We start from the raw sequence: 24781 nt of genomic DNA, 5'->3' as shown, positions 1-24781 counted from the left end.
TTCAGTCTTGGAAGGCTGTGCTTTTCTAAGAATTTGTTCATTTCTTGCAGGTTGTCCATTTTATTGGCATATAGTTGCTTGTAGTAATCTCTCATGATCCTCTGTATTTCTGCAATGTCAGTTGTTACTTCTCCTTTTTCGTTTCTAAGTCTGTTGATTTGAGTCTTCTCCCTTTTTTTCTTGATGTGTCTGGCTAATGGTTTAACAATTTTGTTTGTCTTCTCAAAGAACCAGCTTTTAGTTTTATTGATCTTTGCTTCTTTCATTTCCTTCATTTCTTTTTCATTTATTTCTGATCTGATCTTTATGATTTCTTTCCTTCTGCTAACTTCGGGGGTTTTTTGTTCTTCCTTCTCTAATTGCTTTAGGTGTAAGGTTAGGTTGTTTATTTGAGATTTTTCTTGTTTCTTGAGGTAGGATTGTATTGCTATAAACTTCCCTCTTAGAACTGCTTTTGCTGCATCCCATAGGTTTTGTGTCATCGTGTTTTCATTGTCATTTGTCTCTAGGTATTTTTTGATTTCCTCTTTGATTTCTTCAGTGATCTCTTGGTTATTTAGTAGTATATTGTTTAGCCTCCATGTGTTTGTATTTTTTGCAGATTTTTTCCTGTAATTGATATCTAGTCTCATAGCGTTGTGGTCAGAAAAGATACTCGATACGATTTCAATTTTCTTAAATTTACCACGGCTTGATTTGTGGCCCAAGATATGATCTATCCTGGAGAATGTTCCATGAACACTTGAGAAGAAAGACTATTCTGTTGTTTTTGGATGGAATGACCTATAAATATCAATTAAGCCCATCTTGTTTAATGTATCATTTAAAGCTTGTGTTTCCTTACTTATTTTCATTTTGGATGATCTGTCCATTGGTGAAAGTAGGGTGTTAAGTCCCCTACTATGATTGTGTTACTGTCGATTTCCCCTTTTATGGCTGTTAGCATTTGCCTTATGTATTGAGGTGCTCCTGTGTTGGGTGCATAAATATTTACAACTGTTATATCTTCTTCTTGGATTGATCCCTTGATCATTATGTAGTGTCCTTCTTTGTCTCTTGTAATAGTCTTTAGTTTAAAGTCTATTTTGTCTGATATGAGAATTGCTACTCCAGCTTTCTTTTGATTTCCATTTGCATGGAATATCTTTTTCCATCCCCTCACTTTCAGTCTGTATGTGTCCCTGGGTCTGAAGTGGGTCTCTTGTAGACAGCCTATATATGGGTCTTGTTTTTGTATCCATTCAGCCAGTCTGTGTCTTTTGGTTGGAGCATTTAATCCATTTACATTTAAGGTAGTTATTGATATGTATGTTCCTATTACCATTTTCTTATTTGTTTTGGGTTTGTTATTGTAAGTCTTTTCCTTCTCTTGTGTTTCCTGCCTAAAGAAGCCCCTTTAGCATTTGTTGTAAAGCTGGTTTGGTGGTGCTGAATTCTCTTAGCTTTTGCTTGTCTGTAAAGGTTTTAATGTCTCTGTCGAATCTGAATGAGATCCTTGCTGGGTAGAGTAATCTTGGTTGTAGGTTTTTTTCCCTTTCATCACTTTAAATATGTCCTGCCACTCTCTTCTGGCTTGCAGAGTTTCTGCTGAAAGATCAGCTGTTAACCTTATGGGGATTCCCTTGTATGTTATTTGTTACTTTTCCCTTGCTGCTTTCAATATTTTTTCTTTGTATTTAATTTTTGATAGTTTGATTCATATGTGTCTTGGCGTGTTTCTCCTTGGATTTATCCTGTATGGGACTCTCTGCACTTCCTGGACTTGATTGACTATTTCCTTCCCCATATTAAGGAAGTTTTCAACTATAATGTCTTGAAATGTTTTCTCAGTCCCTTTCTTTTTCTCTTCTTCTTCTGGGACCCCTATAATTCGAATGTTGGCGCGTTTAATGTTTTCTCAGAAGTCTCTGAGGCTGTCCTCCATTCTTTTCATTATTATTATTTTTTATTTTTTTGTGGTACGTGGGCCTCTCACCACCACAGCCCCTCCTGTTGTGGAGCAGAGGCTCCGGACGCGCAGGCCCAGCGGCCATGGCCCACGGGCCCAGCCACTCTGTGGCATGTGGGCTCCTCCCGGACCGGGGCACGAACCCATGTCCCCTGCGTCAGCAGGTGGACTCTCAACCACTGCGCCACCAGGGAAGCCCCATTCTTTTTTCTTTATTCTGCTCTGCAGTGGTTATTTCCACTATTTTATCTTCCAGGTCACTTATCTGTTCTTCTGCTTCAGTTATTCTGTTATTCAGTTATTGATTACTTCTAGAGAATTTTTAATTTCATTTATTGTGTTGTTTATCATTGTTTGCTCTTTAGTTCTTCTAGGTCCTTATTAATCATCTCTTGTATTTTCTCCATTCTATTTCCAAGATTTTGGATCATCTTTACTATCATTATTCTGAATTCTTTTTCAGGTAGACTGCCCATTCCCTCTTCATTTGTTAGGTCTGGTGGGGTTTTATCTTGCTCCTTCCTCTGCTGTGTGTCTCTCTGTCTTCTCATTTTGCTTAACTTACTGTGTTTGGGGTCTCCTTTTCACAGGCTGCAGGTTTGTAGTTCCCGTTGTTTTTGGTGTCTGCCCCAGTAGGTAACGTTGGTTCAGTGGGTCATGTAGGCTTCCTGGTGGAGGGGACTGGTGCCTGTGTTCTGGTGGATGAGGCTGGATCTTGTCTTTCTGGTGGGCAGGACTGCCTCTGGTGGTGTGTTTCGGGGTGTCTGTTAACTTATGATTTTAGGCAGCCTCTCTGCTATTGGGTGCAGTTGTGTTCCTGTGTTGGTGGTTGTTTGGTGTGTGGTGTCCAGTACTGGAGCTTGCTGGCCGTTGGGTGGAGCTGGGTCTTAGTGTTAAGACGGAGATCTCTGGGAGAGCTCTTGCCGATTGCTATTACGAGGGGCCGGGAGGTCTCTGATGGACCACTGTTCTGAACTTGGTTCTCCCACCTCAGAGGCTCAGGCCTGGCACCCGGCCGGAGCACCAAGACCCTGTCAGCCACATGGCTGGTGAGGGTCAACAACTCTGCTTTGCCCTCTGGGCTTCAGTTTCCTCACCCCTGAACTGAAGTAACTCTGGGCTTTCAGCGGTCTTCCCTCCAAGCCTGCCCCTGTAGCTCCAGGCCTAAGCAGCTGTTTGTCAGGTGCTTTCTCATCTGCCTTTTTAGGGCAGGTCTCTGGCAGACCCCAAGGCCTGGTCTGGTGTCCTCTGACCCCAGGTGGGATGGGGTCCCCCATACCCCTCTGCCAGAGCAGACATGAGGACAGCCAGGGAAGAGGCCACCCAGGAGCCCCGAGGGGACATGATGGCACAGGATCCGGGACAGAACTGTTACCCACCTGGGTTCTCGGACTCTTTAATCAATAGAAATTAATAAGAGGCCAGACGAGAAATTCAGGCAAGGCTTTATTGGGACTCATTCTGTAGCAGGCGGGAGTGGAAACAAGTAACAGCTTCCCTTGCTCTCTCGCTGAGGAGGGGGTGAGCTGGTCCCTTAAGTGGGGTGAGGGTAGGGGTGGGTCCAGGGGTCAGGAGGGGTGGCTTAGGTGGTCTGCCCACCCCTTTGTGGTACTGTGTACACGGGGCATTTGCAGGACCCTGCTTTTGCTCCCAGCAACTCAGAAGTGGCAGTTGGGTTTTTGGGTTTTTTTCTATCTTGTTTTGTCCTTAATTTGCCCCAGCTGTGCTGTGCATGCAGTTATTTTTAGTCCCTCATAGTCTCTTTGTATCTGTTGCTTGAGAAGACGTTTGTCCAGGTGCAAGCACTGCAGAAAAGGGTCCCAGGTCCCAGGTCCCAGCGTACCACAGAACCTTCTGCTGTGCTCTGAGCTCATTCAGCCCTGGTTGACCAGATGCCCCCATAGACCACAGTTCCCTGGGGGATCTTTCTGGACTCTGGCTCTCGGGCCTCTTCGCGGAGCCTCCGGCCAGCCCCTTTGGGGTCTCTGCTGGGCCATGGGGTCTGGGGAGGGATGCTGGGCTTTCTCTCTCTGAGCACCTCCACCCTCAGTGTGGGCAGAGGTGGTGGTGAGCCCCTGGTGACTCGTGGTGCCGCAGGTCCAAGTTCCTGAGCGACAAGTGGATGCTGCAGAAGGGCTTCATGAAGGAGGAGGACCTCTTGGTGAAGAAGCCATGGTGAGGACGCCTCTGAGCAGAGATGTCTCCCCAGCCGCACGCGTGTGGCTCGGGACTTGCGTTCCTGGCACCCAGGGCACGTGTGCTGTCCTGCACCTGGCTGGGCGCCCCTGCGGTCTCCCTGTCCTAGACTCAGCCTCCCTGGCCCACCCTCTTCCTGCAGGTGGTGGCACCTCCGAGTTCAGGAGCTGAGCCTGTCTGCCCCGCTGACGGTGCTGCCCACGGTCACCTGTGAGCACACCATCGACATCCTCCGGGAGAAGGGCTTCGACCAGGCGCCCGTGGTGGACGAGTCGGGGTCAGTCTCAGCCTCCATCCAGAGCTCTGCCCTCAGAGGGCCCTGCCGGGCGCCTCCAGCCTGTGCTCCACGCTGCTGTGTCCGCGGTGCTGGATGGGGCAGCCCAGGGGACCCCACAGCTGGCCGGCTGGCCTTGGTCACTTTGCACTCAGATGCTCAGAGTCTTGGACGGCTGGTCCCTGAGCACCGGCCAGGATGGGGGCTGCTTGTATTAACCCTTTGGGCTTTAATGCCTTGGTCCCAGCCCATTGCACCCAGCATGTGCACAGGAGGCCGGTGTAGGGTCATGCCCTGGCTCTGGGCATGTGCCTGACAGTGGAAGGCCGTGACAGACGTGCCCTGGTGACAGTGACCCACCATCAGGGCTCTCCCGGGACTGTCCCAATTCTAGCACCGAAAGTCCCATGTCCCAGGACACTGGCCAGCTGGTCACCCTTGACACCTGTCAGAATGGAGATGCCCAGAGGACTCACTGGTTTCCCGTTGCCTGCACTGGACGGTCAGCTCCAAGGGCAGGGTGTTTGGTCACTGCTCGGCTCCTGCCACACAGAGACCCTGGGTAGATAGTGTTGATTCTAAGAGGAGTTCTGGGCTTGACCCTGAGGGTGGCTGTGCTGGACTCTGCTGTCTTGGCAGGGGGTGGGGTGGGGTGGGGTGTGGAGAGTGCGGGAGAGGCACCAGTGCTGACTCCTGCACCGCCTCTGCTTCCCCAGGGTGATCCTGGGGATGGTGACCCTGGGGAACATGCTGTCGTCCCTGCTCGCGGGGAAGGTTCAGCCTTCGGACCAAGTTCGAAAAGTCATCTACAAGCAGTTCAAACAGGTACGAGCCTCGCAAGGCCTGAGCAGTTGGTGCTGAGACCAGCTCTGTCCCGGGAGGCGGGGCCACGCGTCCGTCGCCCCTGACCCTTGACACCACCCCAGACCCCATCAGACCCCTAAATCTGACAGTTCGCCCCAGCTTCACAAAGCGAGAAGCCCCAGGTGGGGAAAGGCCAGCATTGGTGAGGGCTCACCCACGCCTGTACTTTGGCAATGCCTGTGGTCACTGGCAAGCCCAGGGACCGTCATCCCAGCCGAGCCGGGCATCTGCCAGCATGACCATTCCCAGGGCACCGGGCCCTGATTCTGTCCTGTGCACACCTCATTTAAGATCACCTGGCACGCCTAAGTATTTAAGAAGAACTAGAACGTTCTGGGGGCTGAGCCGGGGCTGGTCAGACCCCGTGGTCATCCTGAGATGATGGCCACCCTGTGATGGGCCAGGGCAGAGCCGACTCTGTCCCCGAGGGTGCCTGGGGTCAGGGCAGCCCCTCTCCCTGGTCTCCTGGCATTCCACAACCCCTTTCTCCTCGGACCCCCAGTGAGGGGGAGTGCTGGGTCGCTGGCTGCCTCCCGCTTGAAAGGCTAGCAGTGGAGCCCATATCTAGGAATGGATTTGATTTTCCTTTTTCCCCACCTCACACGTAGCCGAAATGTCGCCAGAATCTGTGTGTTTCTCCCCATATCCACCGCGCTGCCATCGCCTCTAGCGTGGTCCCTGCATGGCCCCTCACTCCTGGCCCTAACTCTCTGCGGCTGGAGAGACCACAGGAGACGTGGGTGGGGTCTTGCCCCTTCCTGCCAAGCCCAGCCGGGAGGGTCCCGGCCCTGCGACCCCTGCTGCCTCCACTCCTGCCGTCCACCTGCCCTGGTTCTCAGACGGGCCGGTCCCTTCCTGCTGCCTTGGCACCGCTGTCTCTGCTCTCCTGCCCCCCACCCCCCGTCCCCTCCTCTCGGCCTCTCTGACCCCCAGGGCCCCGAGCACCTAGCACACGGGGTGTGTTCTGGGAGCACTTATTGCCCCCCAGTCCAGTGGAGGCTCCAAGAGGCTATCCTGGCCCCCGTGGGCCCTGAGTGGGGAGCACAGGGCCCGGCGTCACATGCATGTGGGTGGCCAGCCAGGCTGAGCAGGGGCAACCTTTCCGCCCATGCCATTGCCCACCAGCCTTTCTGGAAGTTTCTGCCCCTCCTTCTCTTCCCTGCGTTGAGCTGAACATAGCGTGTCGCATTTGATGATTTTGAAATGAACACACACCCGCGACACCACAGTCAAGAGTGAGCGTCTCCATCCCCTCCCCCACTTCTACCCCGGCTTCCTCTCCCCTCCCCGCACGTCTATCCTGTCCTGTAGACTGTGCGCCCTCCCCGGGCTCGTGCGCATGTGCAGCCCCACCGTGTGTACCTTGTCTGGCTTCTTTCATGCAGCAGAGTGGTTTGTGTTTTTTTTTTATATATAAATTTATTTTATTTTATTTTTGGCTGCGTTCGGTCCTCGTTGCTGCGCGCAGGCTTTCTCTAGTTGCGGAAAGCGGGGGCTACTCTTTGTTGCGGTGCGAGGGCTTCTCATTGCGGTGGCTTCTCGTTGCAGAGCACGGGCTCTAGGCGTGAGGGCTTCAGAGGTTGTGGCACACGGGCTCAGTAGTTGTGGCTCGCAGGCTCTAGAGCGCAGGGCTTAGTTGCTCCATGGCGCACGGGCTTAGTTGCTCCATGGCATGTGGGCTCTTCCCGGAGCAGGGCTTGAACCCGTGTCTCCTACATTGGCAGGTGGATTCTTAACCACTGTGCCACCAGGGAAGCCCAGCAGTGTTTTGAGGTCCCTCCGAGGTGTGGTGTGCATGCTGTCCACCCCCTCCCGTGCCTGAGTCCAGTCCTGTTGTGTCTCTGGCCTCTCCTGCTGATTCTCTGCTGTGTGTGCCCTTGCCTCCCCCAGGGAAGAGCCGAGCGCTCTAATGTTACTGAGTCCAAGCTTGCTCTGCTTGCCGCACGACAGGCCAGTAGATCGGGAGACAAGGTGTCGAGGCTATAGGAATACAACTTTATCTGGAAAGCCAGCAGACGGAGAAGATGGCAGACTGATGTCTCAAAGAACCATCTTCCCGGGGTCTGGATGCCAGTCTCTTTCACAGAACAGAGAGGGGGAGGAGGTGAGGAAGTAAAGTAAAAAGGCCATAAGATATGCAAATGTCCCCTGGAATGGCCAGCCTCGGGGAGGGGATGTGGGGGAGGGGATGTGTTCGTTTCTTCTTGCAGCCATCCACAGGTGGGCAGGGTCAGGACGTTTCCCTGAACAAAGGCACTTGGGTTTAACATTCAGGCAGAGGGGCGGGGTTCCCCGAGGCAGGCTGTCCTTTTAGCGAACAAAAGCAACCGGAAGCAAAAGTTAAAGTAAAAGAAACAGATGCAGCCTGTAGTCAGGATTGGCTCTTCCCTGTTCCACTCGGTCACCCCCCTTAGTGGCCGAGGCTGACCTCCAGCTGCAGCCTTCCCCCGGGGTGTAGCCGAGCGTCAGTTCCCTGGGCTCTAGTGCCATCCAGGCCCTCAGGGGTCTCGACGCCCTGCCACCGAGATGTTGGGTGGGGCCGTGTGTGCCTGCTCTGCTCCAGGAACCAAGCGGTGGGTGTAAGCGGACACAGGACGTCCTTCAGCAGGGTCCCCGGCATCCCTGGTGCAGACAGTGTCCTGAGGAGAATGCGGCCCCGAGGAAACCTGGGTGGGTCCTGTCTCCTGGGTACACCCTCCGCCTCCAGGGCTGCCCCTTCCTGCCGCCACGGGGGTCTGGCCGCCGGCAGTGAGCAGCAGGGTGCCCATGGAGCTGTGGCGCCCCCTTTCCGCCCTGTTCTCCTGGCGGAGAGGAGGAATCCTGACCCCTGTGGTCTACTGACCACACCCAGCGTCTGACCTCATAAAGGCAAGCGTGGGGGAAGTTGCTTCCGCAGCCCGGGCCGCTGTGTTGTGTACCGCTCAGCTGCTCTAGTGCTTGGCGGGCAGTGGTGCCCAGCCCTCCTTACACAGGTTAAGGCACTGCTGGCGCTTTTCCTCCCACCCCCGAGCTTGCGTCCTCTCCCAGGGAACTTGCCTCCTTTGCGAGAGCTGAACTAGAAACGGTTCCAGTGGGGCTCACAGCTTTGGAGATCGCCTTGGGCTTTGAAAGACGGACCTAAGTGTCCTTTTCTTCTTTTTCTTGGAAGCTCTCATCGTGTGTCTACTGAGCAGATGGCCCAGAGTGGGCGCTCACGTTGCCCGCCCCTCGCCAGGCCCTGTACCCCCGCCCCTCACCACGCCCTGTCCTGTCACATCTTGCACTGATGTAGGATTTGTTCCGATGGATGGCGCATGTTACGCTGTTCGTAACTAAAGTCACTAGTTTACTGAGGGTTCAGTCTTTGGGTTCTATAGCTCTGTGGGTTTTGACAAATGTACAGTGACCTGTACCCATTACAGCATCACACACAGTAGTGTATGTGCCCCACGTGCCCTGGATCCCTGTACCCATTCCCTACTGCCTGAACCGCCAATCTGACTAGTTTTGCCTTTTCCGGAAATTCATAGAGGTGGAATCATACTGTGGGAAGCCGTCCTGCTGGCTCTTTGCAGAGTGATACGTACGGACTCTTCCAGGTCATCCAAGTGTCCTTTCCCGTGTGTCAGGGCTCGTTCAGTTTCTAAGTCAGCAAGAGCCTCCAGAAGAACCTTCTGGAGGGACGCCGGCCCCTCCTGCTGCCTTGTGCTTTCCTCGGGCCCCGGCCGAGCTGGGCTGCCCTGGCGAGCGCTGACCGCGGCTTCCCTTCCAGATCCACCTGACGGACCCTCTGGGCAAGCTCTCACACATCCTGGAGATGGACCACTTCGCCCTGGTGGTCCACGAGCAGATCCAGTGTAAGTGGGGCCCTCTGCGGGCTGGGGGCGGGGGCGGGAGCCCTGTGGGGTGCTGGCCGCCGGGCCCCCGGCCCAGGCTTGTGTGTGCGCTTTCCTGCCGTGAGCGCACAGGGCGTCTGGGAGCTGGAGAAGCTGATCCCCAGCCTTGGGTGCAGATCTCAGAGGGACCCCGCTGTGGGCCAACCTGGGTACCGGCTCGCGGTGAGATCACAGGGCTTTATAGCCTGCTCACAAAGCCCTTCCCGGACCTCCTGGCCGCATCTCTGGAGGCCCGGGATGTTATTCTGGTGCCGGGAGAGGACGAGGGTTATACAGATCCCGAGAATTGGGGCCGGTGGGGGGGGGGCCTTGGAGCCCGCCCTCCCGCCCGCCGAGGGCTGGTCCCGGGGCCTGGGCGCCACCACCTAACCCTCTCCCGTCCTCGGTTCCTGGGCGCGGGACCTGGCCTTGGGGATGGGGGGACCTGCAGGTGTGTACGCCCCGCCCAGCCCTCGAGCTGGGGAGCGGCGCTGCGGTCAGCCTCGCAGCCTCCAAGTGCCAAGGAGGGCGTCCAGGCCCCGGCTCCCCTTCTTGTGTCACACACTCGTGTTTGAACATCTACACACCCTGACGTGGGATCCGGTTTCAGGGTCTGTAAATAAAGTTTCCTTTGACACCGCCCTGTCAGAAAGCACGGTCAGCGGCCGCTTTCGTGCTGTGTGGGCGGAGCTGAGGGGTCATAACAGAGACCCTACCGCCCTTTACGGAAAGTTTGCTGACCCAGCTCTGGCCAGTATCTCCCGGGGGACCTGGAGACCGCTCCGACTGCCCGCCCCCGTGAGGCTCGGTGCTCCAAAGCTGCCCCATTGCCTCGAAGCCCCTCATCTCTTCTGGGTGCCCCTTGCTTTCTCCTGAGGTGCTCCGAGCCAGCCAGTAGGGTGCCTGGCCTCTCTGTGTCTCCAGCAGCCCACGCTGTGTGACCTCTGCCCTCACAGGCGTGAGGGACAGACAGGGAAGCGGGGTCTGGTGGAATGGGGTGCGACCTGGGCGTTTGCCACCGGCTGCTCAGCTCTGCCCGGCCCGCTGTGTGCTTCACAACGGCTGTCAGTCAGGGTTCCCCGAAGAAAGAGAACTAGTAGGATGTGTGTATACAGAGATTTGCTCTAAGGAACGGCTTATAGCCTGGCAAGTCCCAAGACCTGCGGGGCTAGTGGCCAGGTTCAAGGCCCCAAGAGTCAATGTTTCCGGGTCCAAAGGCCGGACGTTTCCATCTTACTCGCGTTGGGTCAGCCCTTTTGTTCTATTCGGGCCTTCAACTGACTGGATGAGGCCCACCCACACTGGGGAGTGCAATCTGCTTTACTAGGTCCACCCAATCAAGAGTTGATCTCATCCAAAGACACCCAGAATGTTGGCCCAGTATCGGGGCACTCCATGGCCCAGTCGAGCTGAAATGTAAAATATACCATCTCCATCCCCCTCTCTGCCCTTGGGCGGCAGGGCAGGGGGCCAGCGGCCTGCACTCATTCTGAGCCTGAGAGAAAGGCGTGGGTTTGAACACAGGACGGTAGGCCAGAGATGTGAGCCGGTGGTGTTGGGTGTGAGTGGGATTGGAATTTCATGCCACGACTTGGGCCTTGGGCACCAGGGGCGACCGCCGGCTGTTCTGAACGAACGTGGCCCTCGGGCGTCCCTGGTGGGCGTGGCTCAGCAGGGTCAGGGCCCTGCTCTCTGCAGCTTCGCCCAAGTGGCTTGCGTTGGGAGGGGACGGCACTTGTGCTTGGGCCGCCAGGGCACACAGGTGCCCGTGGACACGGGGCATCCTCCCCGCACACCCCCGCCACCCTGTGCCTCAGATCCGCTCCGTATGAAGGCCCCTCTGAACCTGCGGCCTTGTCCCCCCTCAGACCACAGCCACGGGGAGTCCAGTAAGAGGCAGATGGTGTTCGGAGTCGTCACTGCCATCGACTTGCTGAACTTCGTGGCCGCCCGCGAGCGGAACCAGAAGACAAACTCGGGAAGTGGAGGTGCCGGGGCCGCAGCCCAGCTCTGACGACCCCCCAGGGCTGTGCGGCTGTTCTCCTTCGCTTTCGTAAACACTAAACAAACACACACATGATTCTAGCCACCTGGCACTGGGCATCACTGTCACAGTGGGTGTCAAGGATGCGTCGTGCTTAGCCGGGGCCCGGCAGAGATGTTACAGGTCCCCGTCATTAACACCTGGCCACCTAAATGAATCTACATATGATTTATTCGATTAGATGTGTTCTTCTTTAACTAACTTTCCCTTAAGATGTTTCAGCAAGCAAATCTTTTCAAAGAGAACTCAGCCAGGCGGATGGACCGCTGCCGTGACTGGGGTAGGGGGACTGAAGACAGAGGCCAGTGCCTTTCCCAGCAGTCCAGAGGGGGGAGCAGGAGAATGGGGCCCAGGAAGCGTGCGTCGGCGCCGTGGCCCTTCTCCCAGCAGCGTGCTCCACTGGGGGATGGCTTGGTTGGAGTGGCTTGAGTGTTTGGGGTTTTTTAATTGAGGTGAAATCCACTTAACCTAAAATGATCAGTTTTTCAATGTGTAATTCATTAGCGTTTATTAGAGGTCGTCCAGCCACCACCTCTGTCGAGTTCCAGAACATTTCCTCCCCCATTAAGCTGTCACTCCCCTCTCCCCTCCTCTCCTGGCACCCACTACTCTGCCTTCTGTCCCCACGGCTTTGCCTGTTTGGGATGTTTCATATAAAAAGAATCGTACGATCTGTGGCCTCGTGTCTGGCTTATCTCACTTCGTCTGATGTTTCTGAGATCCACCCACGCTGCGCATGAATCTGCTCCATTTCTGTGGCCGATCAGTATTCCTTATACGCACAGACCACATTTTGTTTATCCGTCATCCGTTGATGGACATTTGGGTTGTTTCCACTCTTGGGCTGTTGAGCCTAGTAGTGCTATGCACCTTCGTGTACAGGCACTTGTTTGAACACCTGTTTTCAGTTCTTTCGGTTCTATACCCAGGACTGGAATTGCTGGGCCACGTGATAATTCTATGATGAATTTTGGGGGGAGCCACCAAATTGCGTTCCACGGTCGCACCATTTTACATCCCCACCAGCAGTGCATGAAGGTTCCAGTTGCTGCACGTCCTCACCAGCACTTATTTTCTGCGTTTTGTTTTTTACAGCCATGATAGTGGGTGTAAAGTGTTATCTCACTGTGGTTTTGATTTGCATTTCCCTAATGACTAATGATATTGAGCATCTTTTTATGTGCTTGTTTGGTCATTTGTGTATCTTCTTTGGAGAAATGTCTATTCAAGTCTTTTGCCCATTTTAAAATTGAGTTGTTTGCGTTTTGTTATTCAGTTGTAGAAGTTCTTTATATATTCCGGATACTAGAGCCTTATCAGACATGTGATTTGCAAATATTTTCTCCCATTCTGTGGGGTAGCTTTCCTCTTTCTTGATATTGACCTTTGGTGTACAACAGTGTTTTGTTTTTGATGATGTTCAATTATTCTTTTGTTTCGTTTTTGGTATTATATCCTTGCCAATCCAAGGTCATGTTTTCTTCTAAGAGTTTTATAGCTTTAGCTTTTACGTTTAGTTCATTGATCCATTTTGAGTTACTTTTAGTACATGGTGCAGGGCAGGGGTCCAAATTCATTCTTTTGTATATGGCTGTCCATTTGGGGAACAAACATTCTTTCTCCATTGAATGGTCTTGGCACTCTTGTGGAAAATCAGTTGGCCATAGATGTATGGGTTTATTTCTGAACTTCTGGTTCTGTTCCACTGGTCTATATGTCTGTCCTTATGCCAGTACCACACTGTTTTAATTACTGTAGCTTTGTAGTAAGTTTTGAAATCAAGAAGTGTGAGTCCTCTGGCTTTGTTTATGTTCAGTATTGTTTTGGAAATCGTGATCTATCTTTCTTCATGTTTCTTGTGCTTGGAATTCTTTGAGCTTCTTGGGTTCCAATATCTGGTTTGTAGGAGTTCCAGAAAAGAGAAGGAATCACCAGTGAAATAATTCAAGAAACTGTCCCAGTCTGAAAGACACGAGTTTGTAGATTGAAAGGTTCCACCTAGTACTCAGCGCAACAGATGGAGAAAGACCCACACAGGGACAAGAAGATTAGAAAAAGTTTCCACTTAGGGGTGGGGAAACCCAGCTCACAGAGAGAGTCTAGGGAATGAGAAAGGGATCCAGCTTCTCCATCTCTAGAATGTGGAGGCTGGGAGACAAGGGAGTGAAGCCTCAAGACATCTGAAAGAAGGGACGTGGGCCAGAATCCTGGGTGCAGGCACGCTCTCCCTTAACCCTGGAGGGAGGATGTAGACGTTTCCCCCGAGGCAGGTGGCCTCCGGGCCCAAGGGAGCACTGGAAGTTGCACTCCACCAAAATGAAGGGGGAAAACAAGGGCCCCAGCAGGCCATCAAGACAGGTACCCCCAGAGTGACGGGGAACAGGGCTGGGCAGCCATAGATATTGCAATAGACGGACACAGCGTGCAGGACATGCTGAAGACGCAGCCCTGAGGGCCCACTCTTGTTTCCTACACGCCGGAGCCCCTTCCAAGGCCTCAGACCACGTGGGCAGGCCGAAGATTCGACGGGAGAGGCCACCGTCCCTTGGGAGCTTTCTGGCGGGGCTGGGCTGTGTGGAGGGGGTGCTCACAGCTGCCTGACCCTGTCCCGGCTGCCGCGCTCCATCTATCTTCCGGGAAGGGCCTCCTGTCGTGGACGCGGCTTCACTCCTCTGTAAAGAGCCCCAGGTACAGCTGGGTGTGCCTTTTGGGAACGGCCAGTTCCTTAGTCATCAGCTATTTGTCTCTAAGACCGAGGCTCCTTCCGGGTGTTCTGCAGCCCTGGGCCCCCGGCAGCCGCGAGCAGGCCACACGCCGCTGTCCCCCCGGGGGCTGTGCGGGAAGCCGTCCCCGTCCCCACAGACAACCTGGCAGGCAGAGGCCTTCCCCACCAGGTCCGAGGAGGGCCTGGGACTGCACAGATCTGGCGGGAGACGTGCTCTGACCTCAGGGGGGCTCATTTGATGATTTGACTGAGGATGGGGAAGTTTTTTCAAAAAAGTATTTTTCAGTAGAACTGTGGTAGGACAAGTAAGAAATATCAGGTCCTAATCCCTGGAACCTGAGAATGTTCCCCTCTTTGGAAGTGTTTGCAGGTGTGATGGGGCGATTATCCTGGGTCATCCAGGTAGGCCTAAAGGCCCTCACGTGTGTGACAACGAGGGTCCGTCTAGGGGAGAGGCAAGCGGAGACCTGAGACTCACGGACAAGAGGAGGAGGATGTGGCCGTGGAGACGGAGACGGGAGGGATGCGGCCGCAAGCCAGGGATGCCTGGAGCCCCGGAAGCTGGAAGAGCCGGAAGGACCCGCCCCCAGAGCCTCCAGAGGGAGCACGGCCCTGTGACACCCTGATCTCAGACTCCTGGCTTCCGTACTGGGAGGGAATGAAGGTCTGTTGCTCTCAGCCCCTGTTCGTGGTGCTTTGTTTCCGCAGCCCCAGTGTATCATCAGATTATACTCTTGTATTTGACTTCTTTCACTCAGCGTAATATTCTGATTTTAAGGGAAAATTTCAGACATACAAACAGGTGGAAAGAACAGTAACCGCCCCGCTGAAGAAATAAAACCTCACAACGGCAGCTGGAGCCCCGCGTGGCTTTCTGATGGCGCCTGTGTCGTCTCGCTACACACGCGTGTGTCCCTAGATGGCGTGTGTTACCGGTATCATAGGTACCGTTGTGCCGCCAGCCTTTTCTGCTCAGCTCCGCGCCCTCAGGATGGTGTGTGTTGACGGTGCCGCACCGGCTCACCCACTTCCGGCCGTGTCATCTTCCATCAGACCGCCTCGCCCACCCACACGGACGGGCTTGTTTCCAGTGCTTTACTGTGACACGTGGTGCGGCCACAAACATCTCTGAACGCAGTGGCTAAACCTTACGGATCGCTATTATGAACTGGCCATTGCTCTAAGCATTTCATGTGTATTCACTCAGTTGAAGTCCCGTGATTTAACCTCTAGACTTCTATGAGCGAGAAAGACACTCATTCCTCTGTTGCATAGGCCACTGTTACTTTGGGTCTGTGCTACTTACAGGTGGGCCCGACCCTCACTGGGATGCTTAGGCAGGAGGAGGGGGCTGCTAGGAGTGACGGTGTCTTCAGTTTTTCCAGAGATAGACGGCCATCCGCCCCCCACCCCGCATTAGCTAGAGCTGCCATCCGCCCCCCACGCCGCATTAGCTAGAGCTGGTGTAACGAAGTACCCCAAACTGGGCAGCTTAAACAACACAAATTAATCCTCGCACAGTTCTGGAGGAAAGAGGGCCAAGATCCAGGTGTGGGCAGCGTTGGTTCCGTCCGGAGGCTTTTTCCCAACTTCTAGGGGTTTGCTGGTAACTCTTGGGCTTCCCTGGGGTGTAGAAGCATCACCTTGACCTCTGCCTCCATCTGCACATGGCATCCTCCCTCTGCATGTGTCTCTGTTTCCAACTCACCCCTTTTTATAAGAACCCCAGTCATCAGGTTAGGGCCACCCTAATGACCTCATCTTAATTAACTGCAACTATAACTACCTCATTCCAAATAAGGTCACATTCAGAGGTGCTGGGTTAGGACTTCAACCTATGAATTTGGAAGGGACGCAGTCAGCCCCTGACTCCCCCGACATAACCTGCCCTCATCCCTTTGTTGACACTCCTGACGTCATACCCGACACTTCCACTTGGATCCTATTGGCTGATCCAGCTGCCAGCACACAGGGTACCTTTGAGGGAATTTGAAAAAGGCAATCCCTCTGCTAGATGCAGCCCTGGGGGCACAGAGCTTGGCAAGGCGACAGTGCCTTTGTGCAAATTGTGCTGGGACTGTTAGACCCCAACAAGCATTGAGTCCTGCAGAGAGCAGCGTCCTGGGCCCAGTTCAATCTGGGTTTGAATCCTGACTCTCCCACTTATCAGTGCGGGGTTCTTGGGCAGATTGCCCTGATTTCTGTGTCTGTAAAGAAGGAGGTAAGTTCGACCTCACTGGTATTTGGAATCCAATCAAACTAGATCAGGGTCCACCCACGGTCATGGTAAGCCTCAATCATGGTAATGTTACCATCCCTCTCCCCCTGTCCCGCTTCCCCGTTTGCCCCTCCTCAGGGCACTGCCTTGTGGGACACGCCCCCGTGCTTCCATGCACTCACTTCCCAGAACTTGCACACCCTTGGGACTTACATCAACCCATCACTATGCGATGGGACTAAATTCAGACTCTGCAGGGAGCAGTTCCAAAAGCTAGTTATTTGAGGACAGATTTTTTTTTTTTTTTTTTTTTTTTTTTGCGGTACACGGGCCTCTCACTGTTGTGGCCTCTCCCATTGCGGAGCACAGGCTCCGGACGCGCAGGCTCAGCAGCCATGGCTCACGGGCCTAGTTGCTCTGCGGCATGTGGGATCTTCCCGGACCGGGGCACGAACCCGTGTCCCCTGCATCGGCAGGCGGACTCTCAACCACTGTGCCACCAGGGAAGCCTGAGGACAGATGTTTTTAAACACAGTTGAGAGCCTGAAACCTCACCGTATCTATGCCTGAGACAGTTGACTCTTTCCCTCTCCCACCCATTATTGAGAAATGGAATCCCAGGAACCCAGAACGTCTCCAACCAATCACTGTGGATTAAGTCTTTAGAATGTGTGCTTTGACATGTGTTCATTATTGAGTCATAATTTGTGTGGAGCTGTCACCCCCAAACGCTGTTCCTCTAAATAAAGGGACTCCTAAGGGGTAAAGAGCTGGGTGGTGAGAGAGTTCTGTGGTTGACTGTTTGGCAAGCACTGGGGAAACAGTTGTTTTTTTTGCAGGACTTCTCAGAGCCTTCAGTTTGCTAATGAGCATCAACACTCTCTGTATCACTTATAATTCGGTTCTCCTGCAAGTGATAGAAAACCCAGATGACAATGGCTCCATTCAGGTTAGAGGAGATTCTCTCTCACTGAATCACAGTGCAGAGGCCAGCAGTTCCATCAGCAGCAGAAACCCAAGACCTTTCTACCTTGCTGCTCCTCCATCCTCAACACAGCCTTCTACCTCATGATCCCAGATGGCTGCTGGAGCACCAGCCATTATGTGTATGCTCCAGCAAGCAGGGAGGAGAAGGGGATAAAGAAGAGTGCCTGGGCTTCCCTGGTGGCGCAGTGGTTGGGAGTCCGCCTGCCGATGCAGGGGACGCGGGTTCGTGCCCCGGTCCGGGAAGATCCCACATGCCGCGAAGCGGTTGGGCCTGTGAGCCATGGCTGCTGAGCCTGCGCGTCCAGAGCCTGTGCTCCGCAACGGGAGAGGCCACAACAGTGAGAGGCCCGCGTACCGCAAAAAAAAAAAAAAAAGAAGAGTGCCCTCATCCCTTTGTTGACACTTCTGACGTCATACACGACACTTCCACTTGGATCCTATTGGCTGATCCAGCTGCCAGCACATGAGGTACCTTTGGGTGAATTTGAAAAAGGCAATCCCTCTGCTAGATGCAGCCCTGAGGGCACACAGCTTGGTAAGGCGACAGTGCCTTTGTGCAAATTGGAAAAATGGTGAATTAGTCCATCGCTGCCATTTCTCCAGGCAGACCCAGGACGCAGGCCTGTGCTGGGGACCCTCTAGTGAGCAGAGGTCGGCCTGGAGTCAGCTAGCCTCACCGTCTCTGCTCCACACCCTCGCTCTGGCCACAGCAGTATTAGCACAGGAGGCTGCCCTGCCCACTGGCCTGAATGTGGGAACGTGTCCCACCTTAGCTGCAAGGGAGGCTGGGCAGTGGAACATTTATTCCGTGGCCACAGGCTCAGCTTAAAATGGGGGGGGGGTGTGTCTAAGGAAGTCCTAAGGAAGAAGAAAAAGTAAAAGTTGGGTGCCGGTTTCAATCTCTGCCATACCCTCACACCTTCCCAAGGTGCCCTTTTTAATAAAAACCCAAATGACAGAGCTGGCTCAGGACACTGGTGTCCCAGAGAGCAAGCAAACTGATGGAGCTCCTTGGGTCCAAACCCATGGTCAGCCCACGTGGCTGGTGGACCCTCCCTCCCCCGAGCTGGGGTGGTGGACATGGGTCATGCCTGGCCGTGCTCAGCAGGAAGGGGGTCTTCCTGGGTTGTGGATTGCCTCGTCTCATGACTCAAGTCCTGGGGGGAGACAAAGCCCACCTCCTAACCTCTGGACCGGAAGCGCCAGCCACTCCCGCATCATCCCTTGCAGCTAGGGTGCAGGCCCCCCGACATGCCTGGAGGATGAGATTCGCCACCCCGACCAGGTCCGGGGCCAGGGCCACCAGGAGGGAGGAGGGACGGCGAGCCTCTCTGCAGGGTCCGGCCGGCATGCAGAGGGCAGTGCCGTCCCACCCACTGGTGGCAGCAGCGTGGCCCCCTCCCCATCCCTGGTGTGACCAGCCATGGGTGGGTGGCCAGCCTGAGCCTGGCCCTCCCACTTCGTGGCCATCAGTCAGGCCCCCCTGACAGTTCCCCTTCTGCCGAACAAGCCGCGGGCTGTGCCGGTTGCAGCAGGAGCCCTGAGCAGGGACATGTCCCCTCCACCGCCGCCAGGGATGGCTGGGTTTTCATCCCGCCCTCATTCTCCCTCAAGCTGAGCGCACAGTGGGTTCCAGAACCCTTCCCGCTTCCCGGAGCCAAGCCAGCTGGAGAAAGAAGCAGCTGTTCTCCGTGGCGGTCTCGGTAGTGCTGGGAAGACTCCTGCCCCCATTAATAGAGCTCTTCAGCTTGAAATACTGTCAGCAGCCCCGCGCTCCTTAGGAGACGTGCCTCCACGTGCGCACAGAGACCTGCAGGCTCACAGCGAGGCTCTTCTTTATCTACCAAATCGGTCAGCATTAGAGAGGAAGCAGTGGGAGGTGCTGGGCATCCCTGCCCATCCGGCGTGGGCCTCCACCAGCTCCCGATGAGGGCGGATCAAACCGGGACAACCCCCGGGGAGGGCGGCTTGAGAGCAGGAGCCTTAAAATTCTCCCTCATTCACTCACTCGCTCACCAGATAGCCACTGAGGTCCCACCACTGATCAGGCACCGGGGCCTCCCTGCTCGTGGGAAGAGTCAAAGAAGAAATAAAACAACTGCAAAGGCGAGATCTGTGCCACCAGGAAGAAGCAAGAGACCCATGGACGACGGATAAAAAGCGCCGTCTATGCACGTGGTAGAATAGTATTTGGCCTCGAAAAGGGGCATTCTGACACCTGCCACAACGTGGATGAGCCTGCGGGACATTACGCCGAGTGACATCAGCTGGTCACAGAAGGACAGGTACTGTACAGTCCCTAACTCACAGAGGTCTCTAGAGGAGTCAGATTCATAGGGACAGAAAGTGAAAATAGTGGGGGCCCGGGGCTGGCGGGGGGCAGTGACAGGGAGCGAGTGTTTAACGGGGACAGAGTTTCCGTTTGGGAGGATGAAATAAACTGTGCACTTAAAAATAGTTAAGATGGGCTTCCCTGGTGGCGCAGTGGTTGAGAGTCCGCCTGCCGATGCAGGGGACACGGGTTCGTGCCCCGGTCCGGGAAGATCCCACATGCCGCGGAGCGGCTGGGCCCGTGAGCCAGGGCCGCTGAGCCTGCACATCCGGAGCCTGTGCTCCGAAACGGGAGAGGCCGCAACAGTGAGAGGCCCGCGTACCACAAAAAAAAAAAAAAAAAATAGTTAAGATGGTACATGTTACGATATGTGTATTTTACTACAATTTTTTAAAAATTTATTTAATTAATTTATTTTTGGCTGCTTTGGGTCTTCGTTGTTGCGTGCGGGCTTTCTCTAGTTGTGGCAAGTGGGGGCTGCTCTTCATTGCAGTGCACGGGCTTCTCATTGTGGTGGCTTCTCTTGTTGCAGAGCATGGGCTCTAGCCGCGCAGGCTTCAGTGGTTGTGTCGCGTGGGCTCTAGAGTGCGGGCTCTAGAGCACAGGCTCAGTAATTGTGGCTCGCAGGCTCAGTAATTGTGGCTCACGGGCTCAGTAGTTGTGGCTTGCAGGCTCTAGAGTGCAGGCTCAGTAGTTGTGGCTCATAGACTCAGTAGGTGTGGCACACAGGCTCAGTAGTTGTGGCTTGTGGGCTCTAGAGCGTGGGCTCGGTAGTTGTGGCACATGGGCTCAGGAGTTGTGGCTCACAGACTCAGTAGTTGTGGCTCGTGGGCTCTACAGCGTGGGCTCAGTAGTTGTGGCTTGCGGGCTCAGTTGTGGCATGTGAGCTCAGTAGCTGTGGCTTGCAGGCTCTAGAGCACAGGCTCAGTAGCTGTGGCTCGCAGGCTCTAGAGCAGAGGCTCAGTAGTTGTGGCTCATGGGCTCAGTAGTTGTGGCTCAGGCTCAGTAGTTGTGGCACATGGGCTCAGTAATTGTGGCTTGCAGGCTCTAGAGCACAGGCTCAGCAGTTGTGGCTCATGGGCTCTAGGGCACGGGCTTGGTGGTTGTGGCTTGCAGGCTCTAGAGCACAGGCTCAGTAGTTGTGGCTCAGGGCTCAGTAGTTGTGGCATGCGGGCTCAGTAGTTGTGGCTCATGGGCTCTAGAGCGCAGGCACAGCAGTTGTGGTGCGCAGTCTCAGCCGCTCCGCGACATGTGGGATCTTCCCGGACCAGGGCTTGAAGCCGTGTCCCCTGCGTTGGCAGGAGGATTCTTCACCACCGCGCCACCAGGGAGGCCCTCACCGCAATTTTAAAAAGAGAGAAAAAGCAAGGAAAGGGTTGAAGATCTCTGGGAGGCAGAGTGGCCGCGTTTCCCAACAGACTGGCAGGGCTGCCCGGTGGACAGCAGGGGAAGAGCCCAGCAAGCTGAGGTACAGAAGGTGCAAAGGCCCTGGGGCAGGAGATGCTCCCCAAGTCAGGGCATGGGCCGAGGACCAGGTGCGCAGCGGGAGCAGGTTCAGGGCCGAGTCAGAGGGCAGCCCCGCAGCTGAGGTGGCCCGTCGCTTCTGGCTCGGTGCTCTGTTTCCTGCAGGAGCACGTCTGCCCTGGTCTGAGCCATGCACCCACCAGAGGCTGGCTCTGGTGGAGTTCACGTCGGCTCTTTGGTGAACGGAAGCCCCGTGCGGCACGCGTGTGCCGGTGCTCTGGACACGGCAAGTCCACGGTGTGCAGAGGTCTCGCCGAGCATCTCCTGATGCGGTTCTTACAGCAGAGGCCATGAAACCACGAGAACAGAGGAGGGGTCCAGGCCGGCAGGCGTCGTCAGAGCTGCATCGCCAGCTCCTCCTCAACCCTTTACCACAGGGGTCCCCAACCCCTGGGGGCCGCGGCCTGTTAGGAACCGGGCCGCACAGCAGGAGGTGAGCGGCGGGCATTCAGGCAAAGCTTCACTGCTGCTCCCTGCCGCCGGCATCACCACCTGGACCATCCCCCACCCCACATCAGTGGGAAAACTGTCTTCCACGAAATCGGTCCCTGGTGCCAAAAAGGTTGGGGACCGCTGCTTTACCAGAATGGCCGGGAGGACAGCAGGGGAGCAGAGAGGGAGGTCGGGCCGTGAGCAGGGAGAGACAGCCCGGCATCTGGGAGCTGGGGAGAGCCAGTGGGTGTGATGAGGTCGGCTCTGCATGAAGGCTGGCCCTGCCTCAGAGACTGCCCCCCGCCCGGGGTCCCTAAAAGCTGGCCGTGGAACTGGAGCTTTGCCCAGACGGCTCAGTGTGCCCCCCGGGGTCCCCTGGGCAGGATGCTCGCGTGGGCTCTGCCAGTGGACACACCTCCCTCGAGGCCAGGATCCCCACCCTTGAGTCACCATGGCAAGGCGGGCGGGCGGCGTGCCTTTGGGAGTCGATCTCCTCAGAACTTTTTAAGTTCTCTAATTTTTTTGAAATTTAAAATTAAGTGAGCATCTCAGTATTGTGTAATAATAAATACATGTCAGCTATTTTTAACTGGGTGGGTAGAATTGTAGAGTGCAGTATTTTGGAGCACGTATTTACTTGAAGGTTTACAACTTGAAAGAAAGGGGGAGATGGACGAACCACGTGTGCCACTGGAAGACTATGGGAACCGTCAAAGGCCAGCTGATGAGCCCCGAGGGAACGAACACACCCCGAAGGGGGGCAGCTGGGGAGGAGACGAGGAAGTGCTGCGGGACCATCAGATCTACCCCCTCCACGTGTGACGCTGCAGCAAGGGGAACACGATGCAGGGTGGCCCCCGCGGAGGCACCGCGTCCCCTTGCTTCCCGGCCGGGGTCTTGCGGGAGCCCCCAAGGCAGGACAGGAGGAGGAAGCCGGGGTCCTGGACGCTGCTGAGGGGCTCCCCCAGCCCCCAGCCCCTCCCTACAGCCATGACGTTGGAGATGGGGGCGGCAGTGACTCCCCCACCCGGGGAGGGGCCTTGGCTCGGGCAAGCCCTTGGTGCCTACGTCCCCGGCCGGGCACGTGACCTCGCGGGACGGGCAGCCCGCAGCCCCAGTTGCTGCGGCTGCCCCTGCAGGACATGGAGCCTCCTGGGCAAGGCAGGCACTGGGGGGTCCGCGGAGGGCGGCCACGTGCGCATTTGTGCAGCCGTTGGCGGTTCGAGAACACGCATCATCGCTTCAGAAACGCAGCGGCACTTAATCGCCAGGACGCGCAGGCTGCTCGTTACAGACGGGCCATAATTTAAACAAGGCCCTAAAGCCTCCGTCCTAGGGACACCTGATTTGCCGCTGGCGCGTTTCTTGTGCGTTTTAGCGACAGGACTGGTCTCTCTGCAGTCTATGGCTCAGCCTTCTCATGGACGCCTCCGGCTCCCGTGATCTAGCCCAGCCATGTCCCCCGGCGGGACCGGGCCGGCCCACGTGGGGATGGCCACATCCACCTCCTCCATCAGGTCAGGAGTGTCCCAGGCAGGCCCGACCTCCTGCAGCCCCAGGGCTCTCAGCAGGCAGGGTTGAGTTACAAGCACACCAGTCGGGAGGGAGCGGGTGGGAAGCTGAGCCCCTCGCTGCACAGCCCCGGATGCCTGTCCTCGCTGAAGACACCACCGCAGGGCCAAACGTAAGCTCCGCACCCTGGACAAGGCAGGTGACTGGCTGGAGGGCGGCGTCCCTGGCAAGATGGGCCCTTCGAGCCCCTCTCAGTGCCTCTCCTCGGGCCCAGTATCCAAGTGGGGGGAAGGTTAGTGACTGGATCCAGACCAGCATCAAAATCGACGCGGCTCACTCTCTTCTCCTGGGTCCAGTGCCTGACGTGGTGAAGGAGAAGGGGCACCGCGAAGGCAGGGCACCGCGGAGCGCTGGCACCGGGGCTGCCCAGGTAGGCACCCCCAGCAGCATCGGGCAACGACGACATCTACCTGCTCACACTTCCCACGTCTAGCAGCTGCCCCACCTCCCAGCGCAGCTCCCAGCGTCTGCGAGGCCACCCGCCCGTGCGTGGCAGGAGGCTGATGCCGTGGCTGGAACCTCTGCACGTGGCCTGGGCTTCCTTACAAGGGCACGCGTCCTGAGTGGTACAGCGCCAACAGGACGCTGTCCACTTTTGTTCTAACCTCAGTCACCAGCGTCACAGACACGCATCCTGCCTGACGGCAAGGCGGAGGAGCCAGACCTCAGCCAGTTTCTAGAGAAGGGGACTTGCTCGACGGACAAAGTTCTAGAAGAGCACATGGGCCTGGAAAGACTGCTGTGCCACTGCGGGGAAATTAACCTGTGGAGACCCCAAGGCTTGCCGCGAACCAGCATTGCCGGGCAAAGAAGCAAGATGGGAACGGCTTTAGGTCGCTCAACAGTAAGGTGGGAGGCGACCGAACAGCCCCTTCAATTCCCAATAAAAACAGTCTCTAGGCACAGTTCTTCCCACTCCCGATTCCCATTTTTAATTCCTGACCTGCGGTGCAGAGAGCTCGTTGTGCACTCCGACCCTGTCTGGACAAGGCCCCACCTCATCTGAGACGGGCTCATCCTCAGGACCCACTCCTAATGCCTGCCCTCCCCCCTCCCTCCCAGGCATCCTCCCTGGGACCTTCAGAAAGATACGTATCCTTGAAAAACAGCGTTTCGTACATTTCCCATGTGCCTAAATGGTGAAACAGGTCTGGTTCCACTTCCTTTTTCTCCACTCAAACCGATCGTAAAATCTTGTTTTCAGTAATCATTTTGGGGCCCCAGTTCCATTTTGGATGTAGAGGCCATGAGAACACTTCGCAGCCTATCAAGGAGAAAAAGTGGATAATCTACATCTTTAATGCTGCTTGAGCTCAGAGAGCTGCGGTTGCAAGGCGAGCAGGTGACTGAATCCGAAAGAGGGACAAGCCCCCCAAGGCGGGAGGCGGGGCTGCAGGCTGGTTCCCCTTTGGCATAGCCGGCAGCCCAGCTGCAAAGGGCACCGCCTCGGCCGGCGAGCGTTCTCTCCCCCGTGTGCCGGGGAGCAGGGCAGGGGCTGGAGACCTCCCCCACACCCCCAGCCCGGTGCCCCGGGGGAGCAGGCGTGAAACGCCACCCACCACCCTGACCCTCCCCTCCTTCGAAGCAAAGCCTTAATCCAGCGGTGGAGGGACAACCCCCCGACCCCACCCAGGTGAAGGCTGCTGCTTCTGGGGAGGAGCAGGGAGCCTCTCAGCCCCGCCCCAGGGACACGCCCCCAAACCCCGAACCACACCCAGACGCGAGGCAGAGGCTGCGGCAGAGGCGCGAGGGGGCAGGATGGCTGGAAAGGCTGACCCCTGGGCCCCAGGACGCAGGACCTGCCTGCGACC

General features: G+C 55.8%; 1 protein-coding gene and 1 long non-coding RNA gene across 4 annotated transcripts in view; both read left to right on the top strand.

Moving 5' to 3' along the window:
* Window positions 1-11857, top strand: part of CBS (cystathionine beta-synthase) — a 30768-nt gene extending 18911 nt beyond the window's left edge. For all 3 annotated transcript variants that reach the window (XM_033418403.2, XM_049710398.1, XM_004264597.4), the window contains 5 exons: window positions 4046-4123; window positions 4287-4421; window positions 5135-5243; window positions 9034-9118; window positions 11005-11857. In XM_033418403.2, the coding sequence (XP_033274294.1) occupies window positions 4046-4123; window positions 4287-4421; window positions 5135-5243; window positions 9034-9118; window positions 11005-11150 (553 nt within the window). In that variant the 3' untranslated portion in view covers window positions 11151-11857. The remainder of the gene's footprint in view (window positions 1-4045; window positions 4124-4286; window positions 4422-5134; window positions 5244-9033; window positions 9119-11004) is intronic.
* The window catches only part of LOC125964524 (uncharacterized), a 186146-nt gene that overhangs the window by 115883 nt on the left and 45482 nt on the right, over window positions 1-24781 (top strand). The window lies entirely within an intron of this gene.

The sequence above is a fragment of the Orcinus orca genome, chromosome 5 (genome assembly GCF_937001465.1).
Source record: "Orcinus orca chromosome 5, mOrcOrc1.1, whole genome shotgun sequence".
Taxonomy (NCBI): Eukaryota; Metazoa; Chordata; class Mammalia; order Artiodactyla; family Delphinidae; genus Orcinus; species Orcinus orca.
Note: the sequence above shows the minus strand (reverse complement) of the source record. Positions and strands in the feature narration are given on the sequence as shown.